The 27,681-nt window shown below is 51.4% G+C and overlaps 1 protein-coding gene across 11 annotated transcripts in view; it reads left to right on the plus strand.

Annotated features, from left to right (window-relative positions):
- The window catches only part of NCOR2 (nuclear receptor corepressor 2), a 302,271-nt gene that overhangs the window by 79,539 nt on the left and 195,051 nt on the right, over positions 1 to 27,681 (plus strand). For all 11 annotated transcript variants that reach the window (XM_074205397.1, XM_074205400.1, XM_074205399.1 and 8 more), the window contains exons 2-4: positions 5,590 to 5,807; positions 8,063 to 8,190; positions 21,581 to 21,752. In XM_074205397.1, coding sequence (XP_074061498.1) covers positions 5,703 to 5,807; positions 8,063 to 8,190; positions 21,581 to 21,752 — 405 coding nt within the window. In that variant the 5' untranslated portion in view covers positions 5,590 to 5,702. The remainder of the gene's footprint in view (positions 1 to 5,589; positions 5,808 to 8,062; positions 8,191 to 21,580; positions 21,753 to 27,681) is intronic.

Here is a 27,681-nt window from a genome sequence, read left to right on the forward strand (position 1 = left end):
TTCCACATAGGTACTGAAACAGAATGGAGTGTCATCCATCATGGCGCAGTGTTATTGTCATGTTTTGGTTATTATCATTATCATTATCGCTGTTGTTGTTGGCATTGTTGTTATTTGGAACCTGAAGGCACCCTGTGGTCATTGAGTTCCAAACCCTCACCTGTGAAGCAACTTGCTTGGTGTCAGACCTTTCCTGAGTGCACCTCCAAGGCCCTGCCTGCCATATTGGGCTGCCTCTAGTCTTTCCATCAAAGTTTGAGCAAAGCTTAAGCAGTTAATAAGATCACGCATGAGTTTTTTAATTCCCAGCCCCCACCTCCTAAAACATAACTGACATTCCCCTCTGTTCTCCTAAGTCCAAACCACACCAGTAAGAAGACAAAACGAGGTCTTAACAAACGTCTTGCTAAATATTGCTTCGGTTAGAGAAGGAAATGGAGTTTATTAATGAGCACATCTGTGAGACTATTAAGCCTCGCAGCCTGTGGGGCCACAAGGGATCTGGAGTTCTGCCATGGGGGCCTCTTGAAAGAGGGCCAAGCCCAGGATGGGGGCCCTTTACTCATGGCAGGTGGGGGAGACTCTGTCCATTCTTTCCTTCTGGGAACCTCGGCCGTGGCTCTGGCGTTTTCCCATGTGGAGGCCTGGGATGGAACCGCTGCCAGTTTGGAACGAGTGAGGCACCTCGGGGCGGCCGGATCTGGAGCAGGCAGTGGGAAAAGAGATGGGGGTTTTTGCAGAGGTGGTTTGGAGGGAACCTCTGACCACAGGAGGGCCTGGCTTCGATGGGCTGTTCATTGGAATTTCAATGGGGAAAAGGAAGTTAGAAACAGTTATGGTTTAATTCTTTTTGACCTGGGTTACGAAACTTTAAAATTAAATAGCATAAATAACAATTTCGAAATGGCCCACAGCCCTTCTGGAATAATGGGGAAGGGGGGCAGGGCTGGAAGCTTGTGTAACTGCCCCCTTGTCTTGGAGAAAGGCTGGTGTCTTTAGAGAGAGAGGAGCTAGCTCCAAGCTTGGGGGGGGGGGGGGATTTGTGCAATTCCCACTAACTGCAGGGTCCTCCACATGCCCCTTCCCTTCTTTGCTAGAACCTGGGGCATTTCAGTGGGAAGGAAGATGCTAGAAACTGGTGTCCCCAGACCCACTTCTGTTCAGATCCTGCCTCTGTTCCATGTTACTTGAGGCCATATGCCTCAGTTTCCTTCTTTGTAAAACAAAGCTGCCTCTCGGGTTTCTTCCATCTCCACATCTCTGAACCTTGGCTTTCTTTGGACTTGTTTCCTCATGACCTTTAAAGTTTCTTTCTAACTCCTTGGATTTTTTGGAGACAGAGTTTAGGAAATGCCCAGATGTGGCTCTTACTGTTCTCCATAGATCTTGGCCAGGCAGATTAGTTGGAGGTACTTGGGATGTTTTCAGCCTGGAGAAGGGAAGGTGGGGTGGGGTGGGAAAAGAAAGGGAGGGCATGGTTGCTGCCTTCAAGTATTTACCACCGAGATAAGATCCAAGAATTAGAACTTGAAGGGACCCCAGAGGCCCTCTTCATTTTACAGATGCTGAAACAGACTCCGAGTGGTTCAGTTTGGGGTTTTGGTCTTTGTTATCCCTTGGGCCTGGCATAGGACCCTAAGAGATACTTAGTGATTGCCTTCTCAGCACAGTGCTTGGCCCATAGGAACTTGATGAATGCTTATTGATTATTTACCAGTTGGTTGAGCCCATGAAAGAGTATAGGTTTAGTGTTGTCCATCCCTACCCCTGTCTAGGTGGGGCCAAGAATGGCTGCTCCTGGGTACTCTAGCATCAGCCTTTCCTCTGGATCTCCCCCTCCTTCCCTCCTTTCTTCTCCTTCCCCCCTTCCTTTCTCCCTTTTTTCCCTAAAAAACTGAGTCTCCCTCTTTCACTCGGACTAGAAATGCAGTAGCCTCTCTTGCCCAGATTTCACTCTTGAACAAGACTTGGGGGCCTTGAGCTGCTGTTATCTGACCTGAGCTGGAGCTGGTTCACTCTTCATTAGGCAGTTTGGAGCCTCATCCTATTATTTCCCTAACCTCTCTGGGAAAAAGATTTCATCACTGAGATACTGTGTTTTGGTAGCTAATGGTCAATATGGTGCCTGTTGCCAAGTTCAGGCCTCCTCCAGCCTCAGTCTCCCACTAGGTTTGAAAATTGTGTCCCCAACTCAAAAATATGCAAAAGGATGAATCTCAAAAACTATCTTTGTGTGTAACTGGAAAATTAATAAATAAAAAAGGAGAAAAAAATTGTGTCCCTCTAGACAGGGTGTTATGGATTGCAAGACCTTTAAGCTTTGGGATCCTTCTTTTGAAAATGAGGGGGGTAGATCAGATGACTTCTCATCTTTTCCAACCCTGGAAAGATGCTCTTTCCAGGAATGAAGTCAAAGAGTATCTCCTCACTCTAAGAGTATCTCCTGACTCCAGATGGGAAGCAGAGCAGAAGCTGGCTTCTTTGGGGATATTTAGGTGTTGACTCAGTCAAATATATATTGTTAGAGGTGGGAGGCAAACCAGGGATGTGTTGATAAATGTTTAGTACTTGGTTCTCTGGAGGGGAAAAAGTTCCTTGGCAGACTTTGAAATTGAATCTGCATCATTTGTATTTTCTCCACCATTTTCTTAAGCCTCGACGATCCTCAGAGCCGTGAGTCAAGCCTTGATTTGTAGCATTCACTGATTTCTGAAGTGTAAAAGCTCGCACTGAAAATTTAATAATCATCGAGCTGGAGCCAAGTGAAATCTTTTGTAACCCATTCGTTTTACTGATAGAAAAGCCAAGGTGGGGAAAGGGAGCTCATTTCTCTGCTCCCATAGGAAGGGGCCTCCTTCCTTGTTCCTGTCGAGCCTCTGGACCTTTCTTCTGTGTCTCTACTAGCTTGGGAGCCAGGAAACCTGTCCATTAAGGGGGGCTTTTCTTTTATTTGGTTAAGAGACAGAAGGAGTAATTTAGACTCCTCTCCTTTTGAGATATCTCTGGATAAAGGGGAGGCAATGTGGTTTAGTGCATAGGACTGACACTGGGGTCAGGAAGACTGGGCTGTTACCTGTTCTGCTATGTGGTCTTTCACCTTGGTATCCCATCTAGGACTCTGAGTCTCAGAGAAGTTGCTGACTTGCCTTTAGAACTAATTTACATCAATTTACCTCACAGGATCAGCCCCTGGCTATTTTCCAGTCTAAAAAAGCATTTATTACATGGTTGCTCTAAACTGGATGATGCTGAGATGATGATGTTTTGTCCTTCATTTTTTTTTTTTTAGATTTTTCAAGGCAATAGGGTTACATGACTTGCCCAAGGCCACACAGCTAGGTAATTATTAAGTGTCTGAGGCCGGATTTGAACCCAGGTCCTCCTGACTCCAAGGCCAGTGCTCTATCCACTTCGCCACCTAGCCGCCCCTTGTCCTTCATTTTCAAAGAAGACTGTGACATCAGGTCAGTGATGTCATGACAAGCGCATGAATTAGATTTGAGTGAGGGGGACTGTACTGAGTCCCCAGTCTCACTTTCTCCTTCAGAGCCACCTGGGTCCAGTGGCCTGATATAAATCAGGACGACTGGAGATGGCCCTGGATGTGAGGAAATCAGGATTAAGTGACTTCCCCAGAGTCACACAGCTAGTAAGTGACAGGTGTCTGAGTCTGGATTCGAACTCCCATCCTTCTGACTCTGAGGCCAGCATTCTATTCACTGTGCCATTTCACTGCCAAGAATGATAACAAAAAACAAAAAACTAAAAAACCAAAGCAGCACTTGCCCTCGGAGATTCCAATCTATTGGCAAATGGATTTCTGTAGCTATGCTTGTAAGGAAATGAGTGACTCAAGGGATGAAGTGATTTACCCAGTCACACATGATAAGCAGGAGGGCCTGAACTCTGCCTGCAGCCTGTGTCCTTGGGCCTCAGTTTCCTTGTTTGTAATGTGTCTTGGATGCTCTCTGACCATTGGAGGTCCTTGGACCCCAGCTCAGACACCCGTTGAACGTCAGAGTACAGTGCTTGTGTTCCCCCATGTTGCCTCTGCCCCCAGCAAGATGCATTCTCCAAGCCTACCTCCTTAATGTCCAGGTGTAACTTAGGGTTTTCGTTGCCTTCTGAAGGAGTGAGTAGAGGAGTAGTAGAGGAGTAGCTCCGCGCATGCGTGCACGTGCACGTGTGTGTGTGTGTGTGTGTGTGTGTGTGTGTGTGTGTGTGGTCTGCTCCATTGCATTTTCCCCTCTCATCACTCCTCTCATCTCCATTCCCCACATTTTCCTGTGGCTTGGAGGAGGGTGAGAGCTCGTAGACCTCTTGAAGTTCCTTCTTGGGGTAGGAGTCTGGAGTAAGGCCTTCAGGGAATGAACAATTTCAACAGCTTGGGATTACTGTTAGAGAAGAGACATGGCTTTAGCAGATGGAGAGTTGGCTTTGCAGTTAGGAAGACCAGGGTTCAAATCTTGCTTCTGCTACTGATTACCTGCATCACATGGGCAAGTTCCTCAATCTCTCCCTGCCTCAGTTCCCTTATTTTCCAAACAGGGATTTATAATAACATATCCAACAGGGTATTCTGAGGATTGAATGGAATCAGAAATGGGAAGGGGCTTTGCAACCCTTCAAACACCATCTAAATGTGAATTATTATCATTCACAGCTCTTCTTGTTACTCAGGTCTAAAAAAATGGAGATGACCTTGACCCAAACAACTTTATCTCCATTAGTTTCTCAGCTTGTCTAGTTTCCTGCCTTTTAAATGTTTGACTTTTTAATCTCAGTGACGTGACTTGCAGAGAGACTGACCCCTGACCCTTTTTTCCAGGTCGTGGTCTAGGAACTCTGAAGAAATAAATTCTTTGGTTGTTAGCTTCCCAGACTTGTCTGTCACTATTTGCTAGGAGTCCTTTCAGCTGCCCTTGCTGAACTTTGCCCTGATACCTTGGGAAGCCCCTGGCTGGACCCTAGAGGGCCCTGAGCTGATGGTAGGCTGACCATCAGGTGATGTCTGGGTTGGGAGGTGGCAGTAGACAGGGGAAGGGAATGGGGGAGAGGGAGGGAGAGGTGGGACCATCACTACTGGAAGAAGGGCTAAGAGACATCCCCTGATTCCTGTACCTCCTACTCTTGGACAAGCATTTTCTTTTCTCTAGAGAGATGACTTAATTTTTTTGGGGGGAGGTAATCCTGGTAGAATCTGATTATGGGGTGAGTTCCAGTTGATGGACAGGGCTCAGTGGTAATAGAGGAGGGACTCTTAGAATGTCCACTCATGACAGATGCATCCTTTGACGGTCTAGGGCTTGGTGACACTCCACTTTTTTTTTTTCCATCTTAGATTGTAAGCTACTTGAGGGTAGGAACAGTTTCTTTTCCTTTGTTTTTGTTTTTGTAACCCCTGCGTCTAGCACCGTGCCTATCAGTTGATGCTTAGTAAATACTTGTTGCTTGACTTACTGATTTGGATTAAATCATTCCCTCTCGACCAGCTTATTGCGTGAGGGGCAGGGGGCTTGGATGTGGGAGAGTTTGAACTGTGGTCAGCATCCTGTTCAATTTGCCTCTTCTCTTTCCTGTCCCCCACAGGTGCGATGTGATCAGGGAGGTACACGGATGATGTAGAGATCTTCTTGGATCCCAGGCCAAGATTGAGAGAGAACAAGAGACCCAGAGAAGTGGTCCCTGTGCCTCCTGTCACTATGTCTGGATCCGCCCAGCCCGTGACACAGACCTGGAGATCTTCAGAACCCCGCTACCCTCCCCATGCCATTTCTTACCCAGTCCAGATTGCCCGGCCGCATTCAGTAAGTAGCCTAGGTGGGGGCTGAGTGGTCACGAGGCTCCCCTACTCTACTTTTTGTCATATCCATTGGCAGTGGTTTGACCATTGTGGGCCAGGGAAGACAATGGGATGCTCTGGGCTAGGGTAGTTTCTTTCTTTTTTTTAATTGATATCTTGTTTTTACTTCACTTTGAATTTTTTTAAAATTTTATTTTATTTAAGGCAATGAGGTTAAGTGACTTTCTATGGTCACACAGGTAATTATTAAGTGTCTGAGGCTGGATTTGAACTCAGGTCTTCCTGACTCCTGAGCCAGTGCTCTATCCCTTGCGCCACCTAACTGCCCCCATCACCTTCATTTTTTACTATATCCCTTCTCTCCCACCCAGAGAGCCATCCTTTATAAAGAATAAAAACAAAGTTGCAATTTATAAGTTTATTTTTTTTTTTTTTGGTTTTTTTTTAGGTTTTTGCAAGGCAAATGGGGTTAAGTGGCTTTCCCAAGGCCACACAGCTAGGTAATTATTAAGTGTGTGAGACTCCTGACTCCAGGGCCGGTGCTTTACTTATGCAAGGTAAAATAAACAGATCGAGGGAAACAAAAAAAACAGGTCCAGATTAGCAAGAAAATTAAAACCCCTGAAGTGCTTGTATGCATTTGAATTTCCAGTATTTGAAGTTATGATTATGTAAGACCCAGTCACTGGTCCCAATCCAACAAAACCATGCAGCACATCTTTAAATAATGTGACCACTTTAGGGGTTCTTCTCTGCACTATTTGAGACCTAGTTCTATGTTCTGCTATAAGATATAATATACATGACTATCACAATGTAAACCAAAGAGAAAAAAAAAGAAAAATTAGAGGCTAATTTATATTGACCAGGGTTGGCCCCCAAAAAGAAATATGTATGAGAGAGTACCCCATCCACTTCCTTCTCTGCACAAGTGGGGAGCTATGGGTTGGGAGAACAGAATACACTGCAAGAATAAACTTATGGGGGAGGCTAGGTGGCATAGTGGACTGGGACACCCCGGTGGGCCCTGGCCCCTCACCATGGCCCAGGTGCTGCCATTGCTGATGAAACTCTTGGTGTTTTGCAGTTGATCAGAGCTTCCCCTTCCACCTCTGGGCATCTAAGCTTTGCTTAGGAGTGATGGATAGAGGGTGGAGGTGCCCCAGAAAACCCTCTCTCCAGTCATCTTTCCCCTCCCCTTACTCCCATCAGCTTGTTTCAAAACCCACCTCCCTGGAGGGAGCGACCAGTGGGGAGGTAGGCCTGGCACCAAATGCCCTGCTCCTGGCTCCTCAGGCTGGACCTGCCTACACCCTCCCCACAAGAAGTGGCCAAGTGGCCTTGAGTCCACTCCTCCCAGGGTGGCCTGAGAGACCCCGTCACTGCCTACACTGCTTGGCACAGCTCAGGAGGGAGGGGCTTTCAGATAAAATGGTTCCTGATGAATAGGCATCAGAAGGGCCTCAGTTTCCCCAGTGCTCTGGTGTTGAGAGCAGGGGGAGTGACTCAGGAAGGGAGACCTCAGGGGTGAGAGAAGAGAAAGGAGGGGCCATGGGAAGGACACTCAAAAGTCCGGAAAGTGGCCAGAAAGAGCGGGCAAGGGGCTCCCACCCTCAATGTGATCCCCTCCTTTTACAGTTGAATAAACTGAGGCAGTTTCTAAGTGATGGGCCTAGGTCCTGCAGATTGAGGTCCTGATTCCCTGTGCTGGTGGGCTTCACGTTCCTCCTCCTCTGAGGCCGAGTTCTTGATGTGGAGTACCCCGAGTCCAGCTCTGGTCTTGCCCTCTTTTTTGGGGGGGGGTTGCAAGGCAGATGGGGTTAAGTGGCTTGCCCAAGGCCACACAGCTAGGTCATTATTAAGTGTCTGAGGCCAGATTTGAACCCAGGTACTCCTGACTCCAAGGCCGGTGCTTTATCTACTACGCCACCTAGCTGCCCCTGGTCTTGCACTCTTAACCAACAGCCCCAGACTCTCCTTCTTCTTCTGATAGTTGGGGTTAGAATGGTGCCAGGGCCTGGACTCTCACCTATTGAGAGACCTTGGGTCAGTCACTCCCCATTCCCTCCCTCAGCTCAGCCTCCCTCTGCCTCGGTTTCCTCTGCTGTCAGACGTAAGGTCACCAGGGTCCTTTCCAGCTAGTTCTCCCTAAGGTGTGGCTCTATTGGGGCCTGAACCCAGGTCCCATTTGGCGTTCTTCCCCCTTGCCTGGCTTTGGGCCATGGAATGTTGGTCCTAATCCCTGTTCTTCCCTTCTAGGACGTGGGGCTCCTCGAGTATCAGCACCATCCCCGGGAGTACACCCCCCACCTGTCCCCCGGATCCATCATCCAGCCCCAGCGGAGGCGACCCTCCTTGCTGTCTGAGTTCCAGCCTGGGAATGAGAGGTGAGGACCAGGGATGCCTGGGGGGCCGGGGATGGGGGCACACTTCATCCTTCATTGGACCCGGACCTCAGATCGTGTTTGTACGGGGAGCAGACCGGCCCCTGCCTGTGATTTAGATCCTTCTGGAGTCCCCCAGGGCTCCCGGGATCCCCTCAGGGGGCTGCTTCTAGCCATTATACAAAGGAGGCCACTGAGGTTAAAAGGGGGGGAGGTGTCTAAGGCCTATGAAGTAGATGCAGGTGTGGAAACCTTAGAGTGAGGGTCGCAGACCCCGGGTGAGGGCAGGCCGGCCTGGCAGGGAGGCTGCCTGGGGAACACCATTGAGGGCCTTGTTCTGACTTCTGATGCTTCTGTGGCTGGGGGGTTGGGAGCAAGTCAGGTCCTGGGCTTCCTGAGATTCCAGAAGACCCCAGGTGTGACCCCCTCTCTGCCTCCCCCCAGGTCTCCTCTGCTGTCTCAGATACCTCCTGCTCTCTTCCTTGGGGGCCTGTGCTGGGGGCCGGGGTGGAAGGAGAGGCCCCCGTCTTTGCAGCCTTTGAGTCTGGCTCCAGATTCTGCCCCCAACACTTCTCACCTCTGCAACCTTGGGCACATCTCATCTGGGTGGGCTTGTTTCCCCCCTCAACAAAATATTTGGCTAGACTGGGGTCCCCAAGGTGGTGTGGGAAGGGGTTTCTAACCCAGGGAGGTCCCTTGCTCAACCTCTGACTTCTTAGGGCCCATGAGGCCCTTGCTGGGGGTCTGCACCCACATGCTTGGGGGCTCCCAGAGGTAGGTCACCCACCTCCCCCGGTCTGTGGAGGCCAGGCCACCAGCCCTGCTGCCAGTGGCCTGTGTTGGTGCGTTAGCCCATGTGATTAACCATCCCCTGAGTCTCGGCCCTACCATCCTTGTCTCTCAACGCTGCTGGTTTCTGCCCAGGCTATGGTGTTTGTGTAGACCTGTGTTATCATCCACCTGTGCCCAGCAGTCCCCCGGCTGGGCCCAGGCTCAGTCATCCGTGGGCAGGTAGGGAGACGTTTGGGGGACAGGGGGTTCATTCCGCCCCCCCCCCCCATGGCAGGGTCCAGGGGGGGTGTCTCAGGCTGGCCCCCATGAGGCTGGCAGGTTGGCTGGCTTCCCTCCCCTGGCATGGGGAAGGCAGGAGAGAGGAGAAGGAAGGGAGGAGGCCCCTCCCAGGCTGTGAAAAACTGGGCAAGATGTGAGTCCTCCAGCCTCATTTTTTTTTTTCCCAAAATTAATGTGGGAAAATAACGAATGAAAGGAACAGCTGGAGGCAGCCAGGCTTTGGTTTCCTGTGTCAAAGGAGATTTTTTAAAAAACATATTTTTGATGGTGGCTGGGAGGGGTGGGGGGGTTGTAATCCAGCCAGAGGCCGCCCGCCCTCTCTTTGATCTGGACTCCACACCTCGCCCCTGGCAGAGACCTGTCCCTGCTCCCCTCCCCCTCCTCCTGCCTCCCCTGTTCCTCCTCTCCCTCCCCTCCTCTTCTCTTTCCCCCTTCTTCCTCTTCTCCCCTCCCCCTCTTCCCATTCCTCCCCTCTCCCCATCCCCCCCTCCTCCTCCCTCCCATGCCATGGAGCAACTGCTGGTGTCACAGAAAGAAGGCCGGGTGGGCACGCTGGCACTCTGAGGCCCAAGGCTGCTTCTTCTCCTTGCCTCGGTTTACTCATCTGTAGACCAGAGAGATGCTACTGGTCTCTGAGGAGGGGCACTGCCAGGGATGTCAGGGAGATCTGTGACTGCGCAGCATCCAGAGTCTCCAAGAATACCTGATGGGAAGGTGCTTAAAGACCATCTGGCACACACCCCTCCCTCCCTCCCTCCCACAGCCCTTCATGGAGCTCGGCACCGGCCCCTCATTGGACAGCTGAGGCCCAGGTCAAGAGAGATCTGGGGTCTCAGTTCACTATCTAGGGGGACACAGAGGGTGTCTGGGTCAGCTCTCGGCCATTTGACAGATGAGGAAACCGAGGGCTGGTCAACTGGGTCTCTGGCTAGTCTTGGCATCCTCCCCCAGCCCTCTTTTCTTCAGGATCTAGCCCCTAAGTTGGGCTGGGTCCACACCAGGTGGCTTTCTCCCCTTTGACATATTTTACTGAGGCTCTCCCCCCCGCCAATGGGTCCTTCCCCATCCTGGCCTCCTCCTCCATCCAACTAATCACCGGGCCAAGGACCACATGGGGTGGTTGTTCCTGGAAGTGCTCATCTCCTTGCACCCACGTCTCCTACCTCTGCCAAGATGTGGGGGGCTTTTGGGCTTGCCGTCGACCTGACTAGTCTGGACCAGAAGCTGCAGGGGTGACTTACGGGTTGTCAGACGTCCCCAGGCTGGGCAAGGCCTCAGGGTCTGCTCAGAGGCCAGGATCCTTCTGGCCAGAGGCTGAACGTGTGGGGGCTCCCAGGCCTTAGCCGTCCCTGAAGGCCTGCAGGTGGGTCACGACGCTGGGCTTTGGGCAGACTGTGGCTGGGAGAGGAGAGCAGCCCATGGGTCCTCAGTCACGCATTGGGGGCCAGCTGCTGGGCAGCTTTGGTCTTTGGGCCCCCCAGAGGAGGGGCTGTGTTATTGTGGGGCAGTCAACCTCTTCTTCCAAGCTCTGGGGATCCTTGTCTGTGGCCTCTTCTGACCCCTACCTGCCTCCTCCTCTGGCCTCTTTGTACCTTCACTTCGATCCTCTTTGTGTCCAGTGATTTGCAGTGTCTGGCCAATATAAACACTTAATAAATATGATGGGAGCACACTCAGAGCATGGGGAGGATCTGGGCCCTCAGCTCTCAGCCCTCATTTTACAGAGAGATCTGGTTGGCTCAGGGTCACCCAGGGTGTAAAGAACCAAGCCAGGGTGCTTGTCCGGTTGCTTTCCTCTCTGTGACCCCATTGGGGTTTTCTTGGTTTGGCGGTTCTTCCACAGATCGTTTTACTGAAGAGAAAACTCAGGCGTAGAGCGTTAAGTGACTTGCCCAGGGTCACCCAGCTTGACGTCAGATTGGCACGCGGGCCTTCCTGACTCCAAGCTGGCACCTTAGCCACGGGGTCACTTGGCTGTCAGGATTGCAAACCATTTGGGCAGGGAGGGCTCCTTCCCAGAGAGGGGAGAATTTCTTACCTTTCCAGGTCAGTTCCAGGAATGAGAGGTACTTTTTTTTTGGCAAGGCAAATGGGGTTAAGTGGCTTGCCCAAGACCACACAGCTGGGTAATTAAGTGTCTGAGGCCTGGATTTAAACTCGGCTACTCATGACTCCAGGGTCAGTGCTCTATCCACTGTGCCACCTAGGTGCCCCTGAGTGAAGTACTTTTAAAAAGCATTTGAATTTCTTCTTATATTATTTTTTAACTTTAGTGAGAGTTTCAGCCAGACTGGTGATTTGATTTTTGTGGGTATGTCCTGGTGGAAAGCCCTCCTTGGATCACACTAGCCCCTGGGGTCCCTCGTGTCTGAGATGGGACACCTGGGGCTGCCCCACAACCTGGTGAGCTGGAACTTTCAGAGGTATGGCTGTTGGAAACTGAGGCTCAGGGAGGCTCACCGGACTGACCCAAGGTCACTCAGGGTATCCAATTAAGGGTTAGGATGAGTCCGCCCCTCCTGCCTGCTCCCGCCTCCACTGCTGCCCAGGCTCTGCCAGCTCTCAAGTTTTCTGCTTTGCTTCTGCAACATTGACCCCTCGGGCAGTTTTCTTACACAAAAATGAATTAATTTTCTTAGAAAAAGATTCGTATCTCTCTAGTTCTCTCCTGCCTTTTCCTGCCTGGATCCTCAGTTCTCCAGCCCCCTTTCCTGGAAAGAAATTGCCCCTCCCCCTGGTTCTTCTCTCTTCATACCCGCCCCTGTCTTCACCTCCCCTGGTCCCCTCTGGCTCCCCCCGAGGATTCCCAGGACCATCCCAGAGCACCCACCCCAGCTCAGTTTCATGTTGAACTAGGGCCAGACTAGGATTTCAGGACCCTTTGCCTGGGGAGACCTGGACCCTTTCTGGTGTCTGGACCCCTGCTTCCACCCTCTCTTACTACAGTCATCCTCCATCTGACTCCAGCCAGCCCGGGCCCCTCTCTGAGCCCCAGGCCCAGAGTCCTGCCGCTGGTCCCCAGGACCACTTTCATAGTGGTCTCAAGACTTGAGTTTGAATCCTGCGCCCTCCCCCTCCCTCTCCCTGGAAGTGTGGCCAGGAGCAGCACCCACACCTCAGTGTGGAAGACCTGATTCTATTGTCAAAGATCTCCTTTGGCATCATCTTCATTTCTAAATATGTTCCCATGCTCTAAAAAGCAGGGAGGGGGAAGAAAAGTAGTTCAGACAAAGGAAACCATCCCATCCCACCCAGGGAGACTGCACGTGGATGTAAGGCTTTTATTGCAGGGTCCTGACCTCTGAGGGACATGGTCCTTTGGCTGTCCAGACCCTTCTCCTGGAGCAGGAGCCCCATGGAACTCAACACACACACACACACACACACACACACACACACACACACACACACCCTACCCTGGGTCTGGTTGCTCATCCTTTCAACCGCAGGCAGTGTTGTCAGATGCTAATTGGAATATCCAGCTAGATTGGTGAAGAGTCGGTCCATACCAGAATGACATTGCCATTCTGTGTATCCGACCCTCTAGACCCAACCCCCCCCCAACCTGCCTATTACTGAGGGTGCCTGTGAGGCTCCGATGAGATCATCTAATTAAAATATTTAGCAAAATGTTGATCAATTTTGGGAGGGTGGTGAAAGGTGGACCTGTGATTGGACATATGTAGGACACTCCTAGTGAGGAAACTCTTCTGCTCTAATTAAATTTTCTTTTCAATTAATAGAAATCTCTTTCCTCTTTCCCACTTCCCCAAAGACCCCCCCCCCCCAAATATGCCTAGGTAGCTCCAACTGAGTCTCCAGGATCAGCCAGCCTGTGTCTAAGGGGTGGTGGAATTTGAACCCTGGGCCAGCTCACTTGGGCTCCCCAGGTTCTCCTTCTGTTCACTCTTTTCATTGTTGCTACAATGAGCCGCCGAAGCCACACTCCAGTTTCCTGGGCTATAAAATGTGGAGGGGCTTGTCCCAGTCCTTGGAGGGCTCTCCAGTTTTTCATCTGGGATCCCATGGCTTGGTTTGGTCTTTCTAAAGGGATGGGGTGCAGGGACCATCTCTTCGTGTTGGCCTGTGGACACCTGCGTTCAGACAGTGAGGCAATGGGCAAATAGGCTCCTTAGCCTTGGGCAGCCCCGGGGTCCTGGCTTGGTTATTAAGTCAGGAATAGATGCTGTCTCCTCTAGTCTGAAAATGTCCCCCCTACCAGGTCCAGAGCCCCAAACCCCATCTTTATCTCAGAGGAAGAGGAGGTCACAATGAAGGGGGCTATGAACTTGCCTTCCCTTTGAAGGCAACAGTTTGAACCAGGGGTCTGAGAACTTGTTTTTTAAAAATATTTTAACATCTGCATGTCAAAATAATTGATTTCCTGTGTCATCTGATGATTGGTTTTAATGTATTTAAAACCATGATTTGGAGAAGGAAGCGGTTGATCATGTCCAGAACGTCTGCTTTACAGACCTTTTCCCACTGACTGGGGGGAAGATTCTGGGTGGCATTTGCCCATCAGCCTTCCAGGTATTCAGCTTGTCCTATGGATGTGCCCACTTGGCGTGGTGTGGGTGTGGTTCCTGTCATCCACGGGGTCCTGAGTTCTAATGCTGCACAGAAGTGATTTATTTCCATGGCCACTGGTGGTGCTCTCTGGCAGCCAAGGCCAAGTAGGCTTTTATCTGGGCTGGGCCTTGCATGGACCAAGACTTGTGTAGCCATGAAAGGGCAAGCCAGACCAATCCAACACTCTGCTCTCTCTCCGTAAGCAGATAGTTTAATAGGATGCATGACTTAGGTGGAATGCAGACTGCTCTGCCCATACAAACTGCCAGCAGCATTGCCAGCCAGTCATCTGGAAGGGAAGGCAGCTACCATGGCTAGAGTCATCAGATGGTATCCAGTAGAAAGTGGACTTTGAGGGAAGCCCCCCTTCCCATGTCTTGTTAATCCACAAACTTGGTGAGAATGGTAATGGCTTGGTTCAGGACGCCTCCATTGCCGAAGTGAGCCCCCCAAAAACATTCCCCTTCTTTCACAAGCCCTCGGGCCATTTTGGGTAGAAAAGTCAGGGCTGAGAGGCTCCTCTGGGCCCAATAATTGACTCTGCTTTTTACATAGCTCATTCAGAATGGAATGAGATGATGATGATGATGATGATGATGATGATGATGATGATGATAATCAACAATAATAATAGCAATGATACTAAATCTCATTCCCTGGGAGTGCCCAGACTTGAAGTAAGTGGCTCAAGCAAGATTTGAACTTGAGATCTTCCTGACTGGAGATCTGACACCATCTTCTGCAGAAGCCATGGCACATCTCCTTAGAGCTCACATGCTTTGTTCAGGAGTCCAGATTCAGGTGATGCAGAGACCCAGGCATACCCACATACCCAGGAGCCCAGAGAGCAGGTCTCCCTAGGCTGCAGAGCCAGAGGGCTCTATATGTCCAATCATTTCCCCTCCACAAGTAGGATTTTGTTGTTGTAATTCTGACCTCTACCATTGCCAGCAAAGATGAACATTGCAATGTACATGGACGGCACAGTTCTACTCTGTCTGGCTGTGACTCCTCTATTGGAGCACCCGAGGAAGGGAACTGGCCTTTCAGTGCCCTGGGGCAACCTTCAACGGAACCACCATCAGTTAATGAATATTAAACTTTCATTCCTGAAATCCTGATGGCTCAGTCACACACCTTCATTAAGTGTTTGCTGTTTGCAAGCACTGTCTGAACACTTGGGATGCCAAGTCAGATGGGCACAGTCCCTGTCCTCTAGGATCTTACCTTCTAGGGAGAGCCGAGAAGTAACCAAGGAGCTACATACAAGGTGGATAGGTGGGATCTCTGAGGGGACAGCCTCCTGCCTGAATCTTGGAGAAAGGTGAGGGGCAGAAGGCCTTGTAGGCACGGCAGACAGATGGGCAGACCCTTGTTTTACAGAGGAGGAATGGAATGGCGCTAGTGGTCAGTGGCTGACCCAGGCTTGGCCCAGGGGGTTGGTGACCACTCTCCCTGTGCTCTGCTACCTTTGTCCTCACTTGGCTGCTTCGCTTCCCTTCCCCCAACCCAGGCAGCTTCCAGTGGATAGGAAAGTTCTTTTTAAATTCTGGTGCTTTAATGATCAGATTTAGGGTCGTCCCGGGTCTCTCCTGGCAGAAAACCTTTGTCTGAGGCTCTTTGAAGACCTGGGCCGATGTAATTGGTTTGCTATTTTTCTCGGAGGCGGCTGTCCCAGTGGGACCATCGAGCTGTGTGTGGCTGATAATGGGAGATGAATCTCTCTCTCGGATCCAAATAAATCCGAGGCTCCCATCTCCGGGATGCCCCCACCCCGACTTGGCTCTGCTTGCTGTCAGCACTGTGTCCCTAGGGATCAATTTTCTGAGCCCGGGGCTGGCGGGATATCCCCAGCCTGGCTGGGCAGGTCAGGAGAAGAAGCCCATTGCTGCTCTTTCCCATTTCTGTGGACTTGGGAGAGGCCTTAGGGACCCCCTTCTCCAGGAAGCCTGTCCCACCCCCCTTGAATCTCTGTGCAGAACCGGTTCATCTTGTCTGGGGCTGGTTGGACCAGCTTGTTTGCACCTTGTCTCCCTACCAGACTGGCCGCTTCCTTGAGGGCAGGGACTGGCTTTGGCCTTGCTTTGTATAGTAGCTGCTTCATCAACGCTGCTTGGCTGGTTAACCCCCATTTCTCAGTCCTGGATTCATGATGTAGGGGACTGTGACCCAGCCCTCTGGCGGGTCTGCTGTCTGTGGACACCGTTTCTTCTCTGCCTATTCTGGGGACCCCAGGGATTGAGTTCTCAGTGTCAATTGATGAGCCCACACCAGGCGTCCCGGGATCTGCATCCATTTCCTGCAATACTGAGGATAACTGAGGCCCAGCTGTTTGCTTTCTTTATCGTCCTCTTCCTCCTCCTTCCCTTCCTCCTCCTCCTTTCTCCCCTTCTCTTTCTGCTCTTCTTCCTCCCCTTCTTCCTCCCCTGTTTCTCTTTTTCCTCCTCTTGTACCTCTTCTTCTTCCCTTCTCCTCCTCTTTCTCCCCTCTTCTTCCTCTCTCAACATTTAAACTCATTTCACAGACAGATACGAAGGAAGGGCTCACGGTACTTCTTTACTTTGGAGTTTACAGCATATTTTTGTTTTGCTTTTACTTGTAGGGCATTTCCTGTTGCAGGCATCTCCCTCTGTCATTTATCCCCAGCTGTCAAATCTTCTATCCCTGCTCTTCTCTCTATCGCAAAGTGACCTAGAAAAAGACACTTAACTTCTCTGACCCTTTTGCCTGCAGGGGGGATCCACAGATCTAAAGGTGTTGAACAGACCCCCTCCTGGATGCTGGGTCCACAGTCCTTTCCCTCCAAAGAATCTTGACTTCTGGGAGAACAGACCAGTCAGAGAAATCCAGAGTTGGAAGGCCCTCTCAGCCACCTCATCCTCACCCACCCCTGAAGGGTTCCCCAGATGGCAGATCTCACCTGGAACGTTCATCTAGCCCAGCCCCTTGTGTTACAATTGAGGAAACTGAGACCCATTTGCCTCATTTGCTCCAAAATAAAGTACCTGAGAGATGGTCAGTTAACTTTTGATTGACATAAATGCAAAGACTGTCTTGTTTGGGGGTTCTTCATCTTTTTGGTATCCTGGACCATTTTGGGCAACCTGGGGGAATCCAGAGACCCATTCTCAGAATGGGGCTTGTTGCCCACATTCATAATGGAAGCATTTGCTAAGTTTCAATGAGAGTGAAAAGAAAATGACAACGAAGTTTTCCCCATCCAAGTTCACGGGCCCCAGATTAGGTACTCCTAATTTGGTCCATAACCTATATAGAGAGAAAGCAGTTAAAACACAGGGCATTTATGTCTCTTGTAGTCCAGTTATAAGTCAATGAACCTTTTTAACCTAACTTAGAAACTAGACAAATACAAAATCATTATTTACAGATGGAAGAAATCTTAGAGGTCATTTCGTCCAATACATCTTACTGATGGGGAAATGAGAGCCAGCAATGGACAGTGACTTGTTCAGGGTCACAAAGGCAGTAGCAGAAGCAGACTAATCATTACAAGCAATGCCAGGTGATTTCTGCAAAGCCTTGGAGCACATTTGACCTTATCCAGGTGACCAGGCCCCTGAATACTAATCCCGAGAGGAGCCCTTCCCCTCGCCTTCTGGAGTCAGCCAGCAGCACCTGGTTTGGGTGATGTCAGAGCTAGCTCTCAGGTGGTTTCCCAGGCCTTTGAGGATGGTGGAGGTGGTGGAGGGAAGGCTAAGGGGATGAGTTCCTAGTTCCAAAAACTGCTTTGCTTCTGACCTGGGAGGGAGGCTCACTGGGGATGGTTGGCTGGGTCTTCATGTTGATGGCCAGTCAACTCAAATAATAGAAGATTTGGTGGGAAGGAGGTCATGCCACAGTGACCCCCCCCTGCCATGACCCGATGCCTCAGCTGGGAATTTTTCCCAGTTATCTGTTACCTCAAGTGTCTGCCAAGTTACTCTTGGGTCTGAAAACTGTGCCGAATTTGGAGTTGTGAGATCATTTAATCCAGCCCTCCCCCGACAATGTCTGTTCTCTAGATTTTTTCCTTACAGCTGCGACTGTAAGGATCACAGACATGCTGGAGTCCAGTCTGTCCGCTAACTATTCCCTCTGTCCCTGTTGACCCTGTGACCCTCTTGGGGAAGGGGAATCACTGGGCCTCCCTGGGCCTCAGTTTCCCTCTGAGTTGATGTAAGCCTTGTGAGGGCCTCTCCTATTTTCATGTTTGACCCCTGGGCATTGTCCGGTGTTGGCGCAAGGCAAGTACTTCCTTGGGCCTTTACGATCCCTTCCAGTCTCATCTTAGGCACTGTGATCTTCTTCTGATGTATTGACTGGATGTGTTGCCCCTCTTTGTAGCTCACAGGCCTGTTGGTTGGCTTTTAAGTTTTTCCCCAGCTTTTGAATTCTGATTAGTAGAATAGGTTTCCTTGGAAATCTTCTGTATTTTATGTTTCATTAAAAACTAAGGTTCTGAGAAGATGCTGGCTGCCCAAGGAGTCCATGATACCCCAGCAAGTGCAGGACCACCCCCTCATTCTAAGTTTTAACAACATGCTTTCCATGTACTATTGCATTTATCAAGATAACCCAATGATGGTTGTCATCGGATATTAGTCATCCCCGTTTAAAAGATGTAGAAAGTGAGACTTGGGGATGGGGGCATGAAAGAGATACTAGGAGAAGATAAAAGGGCCAAGACGACTTCATCTTTCTTTCTTTCTTTCTTTCTTTCTTTCTTTCTTCTTCCTTCCTTCCTTCCTTCCTTCCTTCCTTCCTTCCTTCCTTCCTTCCTTCCTCTCTCTCTTTTCTCTTTCTCTTTCTCTCTTTTCTCTTTCTCCTCCTTCTTCCTCTTTTTCTCTTTTCTTCATCTTCTTTCTTCTCTTTCCCCTCTTCCTTCTCCTCTTCCTCCTTTTCCTCTTTCTTCTCTTTCTCCTCCTCCTCATCCTCCAAGAAAAATTCAAGAACAAATCCAGTCACTTCCTGGGGTTTGAACCTCAGCCTTCTGGCCCTGGATTCCAGTTTGTTTTGGAGATTCCCACAGCGTCTCCCAGCTGGTCCCATTCTTGGGCCATTCCCAGAAGGCCTGAACCTGTACTTAGGTGGGAAACCAAGCATGAGATGCTTTGAGAGGCAGCTGTGGGATAGATTGGTACAAGAGGATACTGGGGGAGGGAGTGGGAGAGGAATTGTCTGGAGCCTTGGGTGGGAGAGTTCTGAAGCAACTAAGTCCCAGCAGAGCCCCTGACTGCAGGCGGAGCAGTGGGCAGGGGGTGCCAGTGTCCTATCAGCCTAGGGAGCTTAAACTTTGCCGTCCTTTAGAATGGGAAAAACAAGGTCCTCCAATTTGAGATTGTTGGGAGCTAGAGATCAAGTAATGGAATTCCCTTAATTTATATATGACCCGATGGCCTTTTGACACCCTCCCTCTTTCCTTTCTCTCCTCCCTCCCTTCCTCCTCCTCTCCATTCATAGCCCACCACCACACTCCCCACATGGAGGCCCCTCAGTCTTCCAGGCCCTTCCCTCGATGCTGCCCACTCTACGTTACCCAGTTGCAATCCTCTACTCCTCTTCCTCAGCCTCAACTCTATGTTCTTGCCTTATGCATGATGATTCTTTTTAATTATTCAGCACAGCTAGTCCACTCAGCTAATATTTATACTGTGCTGGTGCTCTTGGAGGCCAGCCTGGCTAGGGAGAAGACTCCAGTCTTTGCTCCCACGGCCCTCAGATTCTCCTGGAGAGATGTCACATTGGTATGAATATATGCAGAATAAATCTCAGAAAGCACGCAGTAGTGGAGGGGGGAAGGTCAGGGAAGGTGTTAGCCGCTGAGATCAGGACCGGCTTCACATAGAAGAGGCTGCTGGAGCCGCATCGTGAAGGGCGCGAGAAGAGTCTCTGAGGTCACTCAGCCAACGAAGATTTATTGAGCGCTTGCTATATACCAGGCCTTGTGCTAAGAGCCGGTGAGGAGGAGTAGGTACAAGAAAGGGACGGGCCACCCCTTCCTCCGGAAACTCACAGTTCAGTGAGGTCGAGCTAGGGAGGCACACCTTGCAGACCAGAGCGCAGGCTGGATGGGGCAAGGGAGTGTGGGAGTGGCACGATGTAGAAAAAGGTTGGGAGCCGGGCTGGGACGGGATCTAAATAATGATCATTGTCATCGTCATTCTGGTGTGGCTCCTACTGTCTGTCTTTTTACATACCTCTTTTACTGTCCCCATTTTACAGATGAGGAAACTGAGGCTTTCAGAAGTCAGGGACTTGTCTCGCAGCTAGTTAGTGTCAGAAGCCACGTGGAGCTTGGGGCTTCCTGACCTAGGCCTGGCTCCCTATTGACTGCTCCTGGTGGGTATCTGTATGGGTGTGCATGGGTATGTGTGTATGTGGTGTGTGTGTGTGTGTGTGTGTATGGGTGTGCGTGTGTGTGTCTGTGTATGGATGTGTGTGTGTGGTTGTATGTATGTGTGTGTATGTATATGTGTGGGTGGGTGTGGGGACCCCCCTCACTCATATCCAGTTCACTTGCTCGTCATGGCATCACCTCCCTGATGTCATGGTCTTCTTTGAGAATGAAGGACAAAAAATAAATTGTATGTGCAAAAGGAAATAGAGAAAGCGAATCCATTGCTTTGGTGATGTGTCTTGGAGTCACCTGAGTTGGAACCCTGCCTTAGACCCATCCCAGCTGACTCTGCATGTCACTTGGCTGCTACTTGCCTCGGTTTTCTCCTCCATAAAATGGGGATAATAATAGACGCGGCTTCTGGGGTTGTTTCGGCTAAACTTGGCTGACCTTGAAGTGCTTAGTAAAGGTGAGTGGTCCTAGTAGTGTGATGGGAAGCTGGTGAGAAGGGGATGCTCTTGGGCACTTCCCTTCCCTTTTCTTCTCAGTTTTCTGGTTTTCTTGGGGAGCAGGGGAGCAGAGTAATAGGGGCAACAGAATTCTTACCCTTGTCAGGCTTCTGTGCAAAGTAGAATGGGGGGTTGGGGATGGGGTCCTACTCTATTGGAGGACTTTTGGCTGGGAACCTGGGTTTGCGGCTGATGCTGAGGGGTTCTCTCTGGGGAGCTGGACAGCTTGGGAAGTCCCTTCCCATGGGATTTTGTCCTGCTTGAAATTCTAGGGTCTGCTTTTGAGTCTGCAGTGTTGGATGCGAGCTGTTGGCTAGAGAGGACAGAGGAGGGAGGGTCGTGGCACCTGGGGCGCTATCCAGTTAGTGCAGACCCCTTATTTTGCCCTGGCAGAAACTGTGGCTGAGGAAGTTTCTGTGACTTAGGCAGGTTCACCCCAATAGTAGGTGGAGACTTAAGTCTCCAGGAGGAGCACTCTTCTCTCAATCCCAAATCTGATCTAGAAGTGCTGGTTGGGTTGGGGTGGGGGCCTCTGATTGTGTGGACAGGCTGCCTTTGAAGGGACAGATGGTCTTTACTTTCATGTAATCTTTTGAGTGTTCTGGTGGCTTTGAACCCTGACTTCTGAAAACCTCGTGAGCCCAGTCAGGAAGAGGCAGTTTAAAAGAGTGTTTTTATTAATGTAGTTTATTTTTATATAAACTACATTTCACAATATGCCCCTTCCCCATCTCCCTTCCATCCTATTGCCTAAGAAGTGCCCCTTAGGACAAAGAATTAAAAAATGAAAAAGTGTCGGAATCACAGAACGAAGCAGCGCTCTGACCCATGGGCTCTGACTTCTGCTGAGAAGAAAGGAGGTTTGGAAGTTCAAGGCAAACTGACTGTTCTTTCTCCATCCCAGGTCTCAGGAGTTACACCTGCGGCCAGAGTCCCATTCTTACCTGCCGGACATGAGCAAATCTGAAATCGAATTCATCGAGACCAAGAGGCCTCGACTGGAGCTGTTACAGGAGCCTCTGCTTCGGCCCTCACCCATGCTGCCCCAGCACGGGGGTACGGAAGACCTCTCCAAGGTAAGAGGACCCCCCTCCCACGCCCAAACCTTGGCCTCCTGCTGCGGCTGCTGACCTGAGCCTGCTGTCCAGGCTGCTCTCCGGCTGCCTGGGCTGGCTCTTCCTTGGATTCTAAACGGGATGGCCAACTGAAGAAGCCCCTTGGCCCTTGGGTTTCATCTGACTTTCCATCCTTCCATTCATCCATCTGTCCACTCAGAAGTCTGTCTATCCTTTGATCCATTTGACATTCTGTCTGTCCATCTGCTTTCCACCCCTCCATTCATCCTTCTCTTCTGTTCTTCCATTTGTGCATCCAGCTGTTTGTCCATCCATCCACCCATCCAACTGCCCAGTCAGCCAAGCCTTAAACAGTATTTATTTGGTACCTGCTGTGTGTGCTATTTAAACTTCTTAAATATAAGGGACTTTCATTCAGTTTTCTCTCCTTTTCCTTGTACTCAATATAATGTCTGGAGCAGAGTAGACACAATGTAAATTCTTTTGATATTAAATTACAGGAAAAATACAAATAAAAAAGGAAAACCTTATTTTTGCCTGGGTGGAATTCGATGGAAAGACAAGATTTTTAAAAATGCTCCTATCTATGTACACATGTGTATGTGGAGGCATGTTGTTTCTATCTAGGTTTATACTTCACTGTGCATGTGTGTGTGCATGCCTGCATGTAGAGATGTAGATGCAGAGCTTCTCAGCAGAGGAGGAACCCCCGGGCCCTTCTCTGACCGTCTCCTCGGGGCATTGACGACACAGCAATAGTTATAGGTGGCATTTATGGGGAACTTTAAGCCGAGCCCATCAGTTGCTCAGTCCACAGGAGCTTATTAAGGGTCTCCTGTGAGCCTGGGGGTGGGGTGGGAAGGGCAGGAAATGGAACTCCTGTGTTTGCGAGGGGCAGCAGATGTCCACACATGTGTCTGGACCCTGGGAGGTGATCCCTGTGCTGATGATAGCCATTCCACAGAGCAGATAGGCCTTGGGAATAGGAAGACCAATTAACTGAGCAAGTTCACTTAGTCCATGGGAGCCTCAGTTTCCTCATCTGTAAACTGGGCATAAGGAGAAAACCCACCCCTTAGGGTAGCTGTGAGACTAGCAGCGCAATAACATTTGTGCAGACTCTTGCTTTTTGTAAGTCATTAGCCATGATGGTGCTGATTCTTTGAGAGTTGGGGTCCCCTGTTGTCCCTGCTATTTTCATTTTCCTGCAGGGTGGGGCTTTGCCTGCTGTCCCTGCCCTCAGTCCTAGCTCAGACCTGTGTCCCTTTGTTGTGAGGGGGGTCCTTGCCTGGAGCAGAGCCCTGGGGAGGTGACTGGGGAGGGCTGGGGAGCAGTGGTCTAGCCTGGGTCTTCACCTGGAGTAGGTTTGACTTGGGGGGCACCAGGCAGGGGATGTGTACTTGGTGAGTGGTCCTGTCCTTGGTTGAGGGACAGAGTGTGGGATGGTGTGGGAGAGGGCCGGGTGCTCTCCCTTGTGAGGAGGGGCTCTTCATCGGGGGTCCAGGATGTGTAAACCTACTTGACTAAGGAGGTTTCCCTGTGATTGGATTCTGAGCCTCTGCCTCTCATTTTGCACTTGCACCTCGATTCTGAGAAGGGCTGGGTCTCGTCTTCCTCACCAGTCTGCCAAGGGGATCCTGGCCTGGAACAGGTTAAAAACTGCTCTGGAAGCATTGGGAACCCCCCCCCCCCAGATTTGGAGTCAGAGGATCTGGGCTTGAATCCTAGACCTTGGGCAAGTGTCTTCAGCTCTGTCTCCCCCTCTGGAAGAGACGACCTCAGGTCCCCCCTAGGTCCAGGGGTCAGAGCCCTGTTAGGGAGGTGTGTCTGGTCTGGGGGTGGGAGCGTCATTGGAGGCAGAGATGGAAGACCCGAGTTCTGTCCTCCTTCCTTCCTGAACCTGCCATGTCGGCCAAGTTGCCCTTGTAGCCCTGTCCTCAGGTTCCTCCCCTGTAAAAGGTGGGAGCTGGACTCACCAGCCCCCTCCAGTCCCTTCAAGCTAAAGGCCCATGGTCCATGGCAGGAGACAAGGAGAGCTCGGGGCAAAGTGGGTCTTGTTGGAGGGCAGCAGGGAGACCCCGGGGGTCTCTGTGTGGCCAGTCAGAACCAGAGTGTGCTATCTCTCAGGGCATTTGGAAGGTTTTCTCTCCTGGAGCTGGGTCAGAGCCTGTTGTGTTTGGCAGATGAGGTGTGTTTCTGGTTTATCTCTCTTCACTCTGACTTCCTGTCTCCCCGCCCTGAGGGCCTGGGGCCTTTCCGGGATTGGGGTACCCCCTTCCTTGGTGAGACAAAGAGGCCTTGGCAGGTTGGATGCTGTGCCCCTAGAACCGCTCTGACCTTGATGCTCAGGGAGCAGGGCAGTGGCCGGGCAAGGAGCCAGCCCTGGGAGGGCTGTTGACTGCAGCTGGCTGAGGCTGAATGGGCGGCATTAGCCAACCGGGCCTGCCCGCTGCCCTGCCAGACCTTGATCTGACAGTCAAATGAGGGCTTGGCTCCCCCATCCGGGGACCATGCCAGGGCCTTGCTGAAGCAGAACGGTGGGGGTGGCATCAGGGCTGGCTGTCCTGATAGTTGGCACAGGTATCCAAGGTCAGCAGGATCTTGGAAAGAGTGGCCAGTACTACCACTTGCAGTAACGGTGTTCCCGGAATACCAGGTCAGGCGGCTTCAGCCATGGCAGACCGGTCTGGGTCAGAGAGCCTCTCTTTGTTCCCCCTGCCCCCCCATTACTCCTCAAAGTGCAGGCCATGCGTCACAGGGGACACTGGGGGCAGAGGAGGGGATGGTTCTAACCATCCCCTGCTGCTTTCCCCTTTCCTTTAGGCTCTTTGGGAGATTGGAGCATGAGACCCCTGTGGGCAGGCACTGTGGCAGGTTTTGGTTTGTTTTTTCCCTCTCTTTTTATTTTTGAATCCCTAGCATGGACCCCAGAGCTTTCCCTTTGTGGATGGTGCTGTCACGGCACTTGGGGCCACGTCTCTGCTCTCTGGCTGGGACCCTCCGTGGGGCAGCCCTCAGGAGTTGAGCCTGCCTTCCCTCCACCGTTCCCACAAAGCCCACTGGGTGTGAGATTTCACACCTCGCCCACCGCCAGGTGGGCAGAGGAGGCACAGAGATGGAAGAGCCGCGTCGGACCATGCTTATACATCGTTGGTGGAGCTGTGAACTGCTCCAGCCCTTCCAGAAAGCAAGCAAGGAGGCAACAGCAAGACCTGCACATCTGCAGACACTGGCTCCTTCATTCTCCACCTGCAGACCCAACAAGGGTCTCGATGCACTGAAATATTCACCACCGCACCGTTTGTAGTTGTAGATATTTGAAGGGAGGCAGATGCCCAGCAATCACAACAGCAAAACATTAAAAACTAATTGCTGTCAAAGTATAACAACTAAACTTATCTCCTGAAAGAGAGGAAACATACATGGAAAGCATGATGGATCTGGCAGTGGGAACTGGGTTCTAGTCCTCCTCTGGATACAAATGGGGGTGAAGAGAAGAAAGGAGTCTTGTGTCGGAGGTGGGCAGTCCCCACTGCCCCTGGGGTCTCAGCTGCCCCCCAGTCCACAGTCTCTGGGTTGAAAGGCGGGCATCGTGTTCCTGCTATTTCCGAGTGGGGGGCTCGGGGCTTTGCTGTTTATTTCTGTTTTCCTCTGTGCTTGCGCCAGTGTCAGCTGTTTCACCTGGCATCTGTTCACCCGGGTCTTCCTGGCCTCCCCGTCATCGTGCCCTCCCTGTCCCACTCCGGGGCGTCTGCAGCTGCTCTCTGTTATTATAATAAGCCCTCCCCCCGCCCCCTGCTCCCTGGGTTTTCTTTGCTCTAAAACTGGTTCCTAGCCCACCTCGAACATGAGGGGATCGAACAGGAGGCTCTCTTTTAGCTCTCGCTTTCTGTCATTGGCAGGCTGACAGCTTTGGGGGTGCTGGGGGCTCAGTCACTAGAGGGCTAGGACTTATGTAGCATCAAGAGACCTGAGTTCAAATCCTCCATCACATGCTTCCTAATTGTGTGACCCTGGAGAGTCACCTCACTCTGGCTTAGTTTTTCTTATTTGTAAAATGGGGATCACACTAACTCCTACCCCATGGGATTGTGGTAGAATCAAGGGAGATAACCTGCAGGAGGTGCTTTGTCCACAAGAATTATTACTGTTATAATTATCTTAGCCTTCTCACCCAGGATCAGCGATCTGGCGATGAATTGTTCAGCCAACCATCTCCAGCCTTGGGAAGGGGGCAGTCCGTATCAAGAAAAAGAGGAGAGTGGTCCCAGAGCCACCTGGCTGGGGTGGGTCCGGATTCAAGTCTTGCTCTTCCTACTTATGAGGCCTTGGGCAAAGTGCTTTCCCTTCTCAGGGCCTGTTTGCCCATCTGTAACATGAGGGAGTTGGATTGGATGATCTCTCAGCCTTTCATGTTTCTCTGGAGCAGAGGATGATAAAAAATCCTCCTGTTGGTGAGGTCAGGGCGGAGGAGGGAGAGGAAGAGAGGACAGGTCAGGGACGAGCCATCCATCCTTGGCTCTCCCTGGGAGCTCGGGCTGGGCCTCCGGCCTGACGGCGCCTCCCGCGTGGCTGCACTGGGAAGAAGGTGGGCCGGCCGGAGGGCTCTTCTGTGCTGATGGAAGGCCTTTCTTTGTCCTTCCTCCAGCCTCTGGCCGGCATCCAGATAGTTTCTCTGGACTGTGGGGAGCCATTTGGTGCCCGTTCTGCAGCTGCCCTCACCCCCTGCCCAGTGTGAGGGGGGCTTTGAAATGCAGATGGCTCCAGGCTGCATTCCAGCTGTGCCCCCCACAGAGTCCATGGGGAGTGGGAACGGGAGGGGGGGCAGAGGAGGATGCGGATGGACGGTGTCTTGGAAGCAGTGACCATGAACCTGGATGGACAGAGCAGGGCCTGGTGGCCTGAGATCCATGGGGTCAGGAAGAGCCGGACATGACCGGATGACTGACCACAACTGTTCAGCGTGCTGTCTGGTGGACCACCTTGCTGCTGCGGTCACAGAAGAGGGAAGCATGAGTGGCAGGATTTGAACCCAGGCCTTTTGACACCGTTGTTACCAAGGGATGCAGCACCAGGCCTGGGGTCAGCAAGACCTGGGTTCAAATCCAGCCTCAGACACTTCCTAGCGGTGTGATCTGGGGGAGTCGCTTGACCAAAGTCAGCCTCCGTTCATTCATCCGTGGATAGAGGTGAGAACGGTGCCTCCTCCAGCGGTGCCGTGAGGATCAGATGAGGTGACATCTGTAGAGGGCTGAGGTCCCCGGGAGAGTCTCTGTATGCTCGTGGTGGGCTGTTGTGTGGAGGCAGGGTCTCCAGCTCCAGTCGGTCTCTAGACAGTGACATAGGCCCTGGTTTGTCCTGAGAGGTCAGCCAGGGGAGGGGGTCTCCTGATCTTTACACAGCTAGGGTGGCCTTGCCAGAGGATTCCCCTACCCCCAGGGTGCTGCTGCTAGCCCGGAGGTCCAGGAGAGGGCAGCCTGGGGGGCTTCCAGGAGGAGGCGGGCCCTCAGCTGAGGGTCAGAGGGAAGACCCCCATGACTACAGCTGGGAATGGTGAGAGAGGGAGAGAGATGGTGGGCAGACTGGAGGGGACAGGGGCTGGGGAAGGGTCATGCTTACCTTGGACCAGGGGGTGGGAGGGACAACCTGCACCTTCCCCGAGGACCCCAGGGTCATTAGAGGCTTAGGCCAACCCCCTGGTTTGATAGATGGGGAAACTAAGACAGAGAGGGGAGTTGTTCAGGCTCATAGTTCTGGTGAGAGAAAGGACCCCGGAGATCCTCTTGGCCGGTGTTCCTTTGGAGCTGAGGAGACTGAGGCTGGGGTCCTTCAGTTAGAGTAGAATTGGACCCCAGGCCTCGTGCTCCTTGTCTCTGCCTGTCTGTTATTTTTGCCTTGGGTTCCTGCTGTCTAGATGCTTGTGGAGTGG

This window comes from Macrotis lagotis, chromosome X, assembly GCF_037893015.1.
Source record: "Macrotis lagotis isolate mMagLag1 chromosome X, bilby.v1.9.chrom.fasta, whole genome shotgun sequence".
Classification (NCBI taxonomy): Eukaryota; Metazoa; Chordata; class Mammalia; order Peramelemorphia; family Peramelidae; genus Macrotis; species Macrotis lagotis.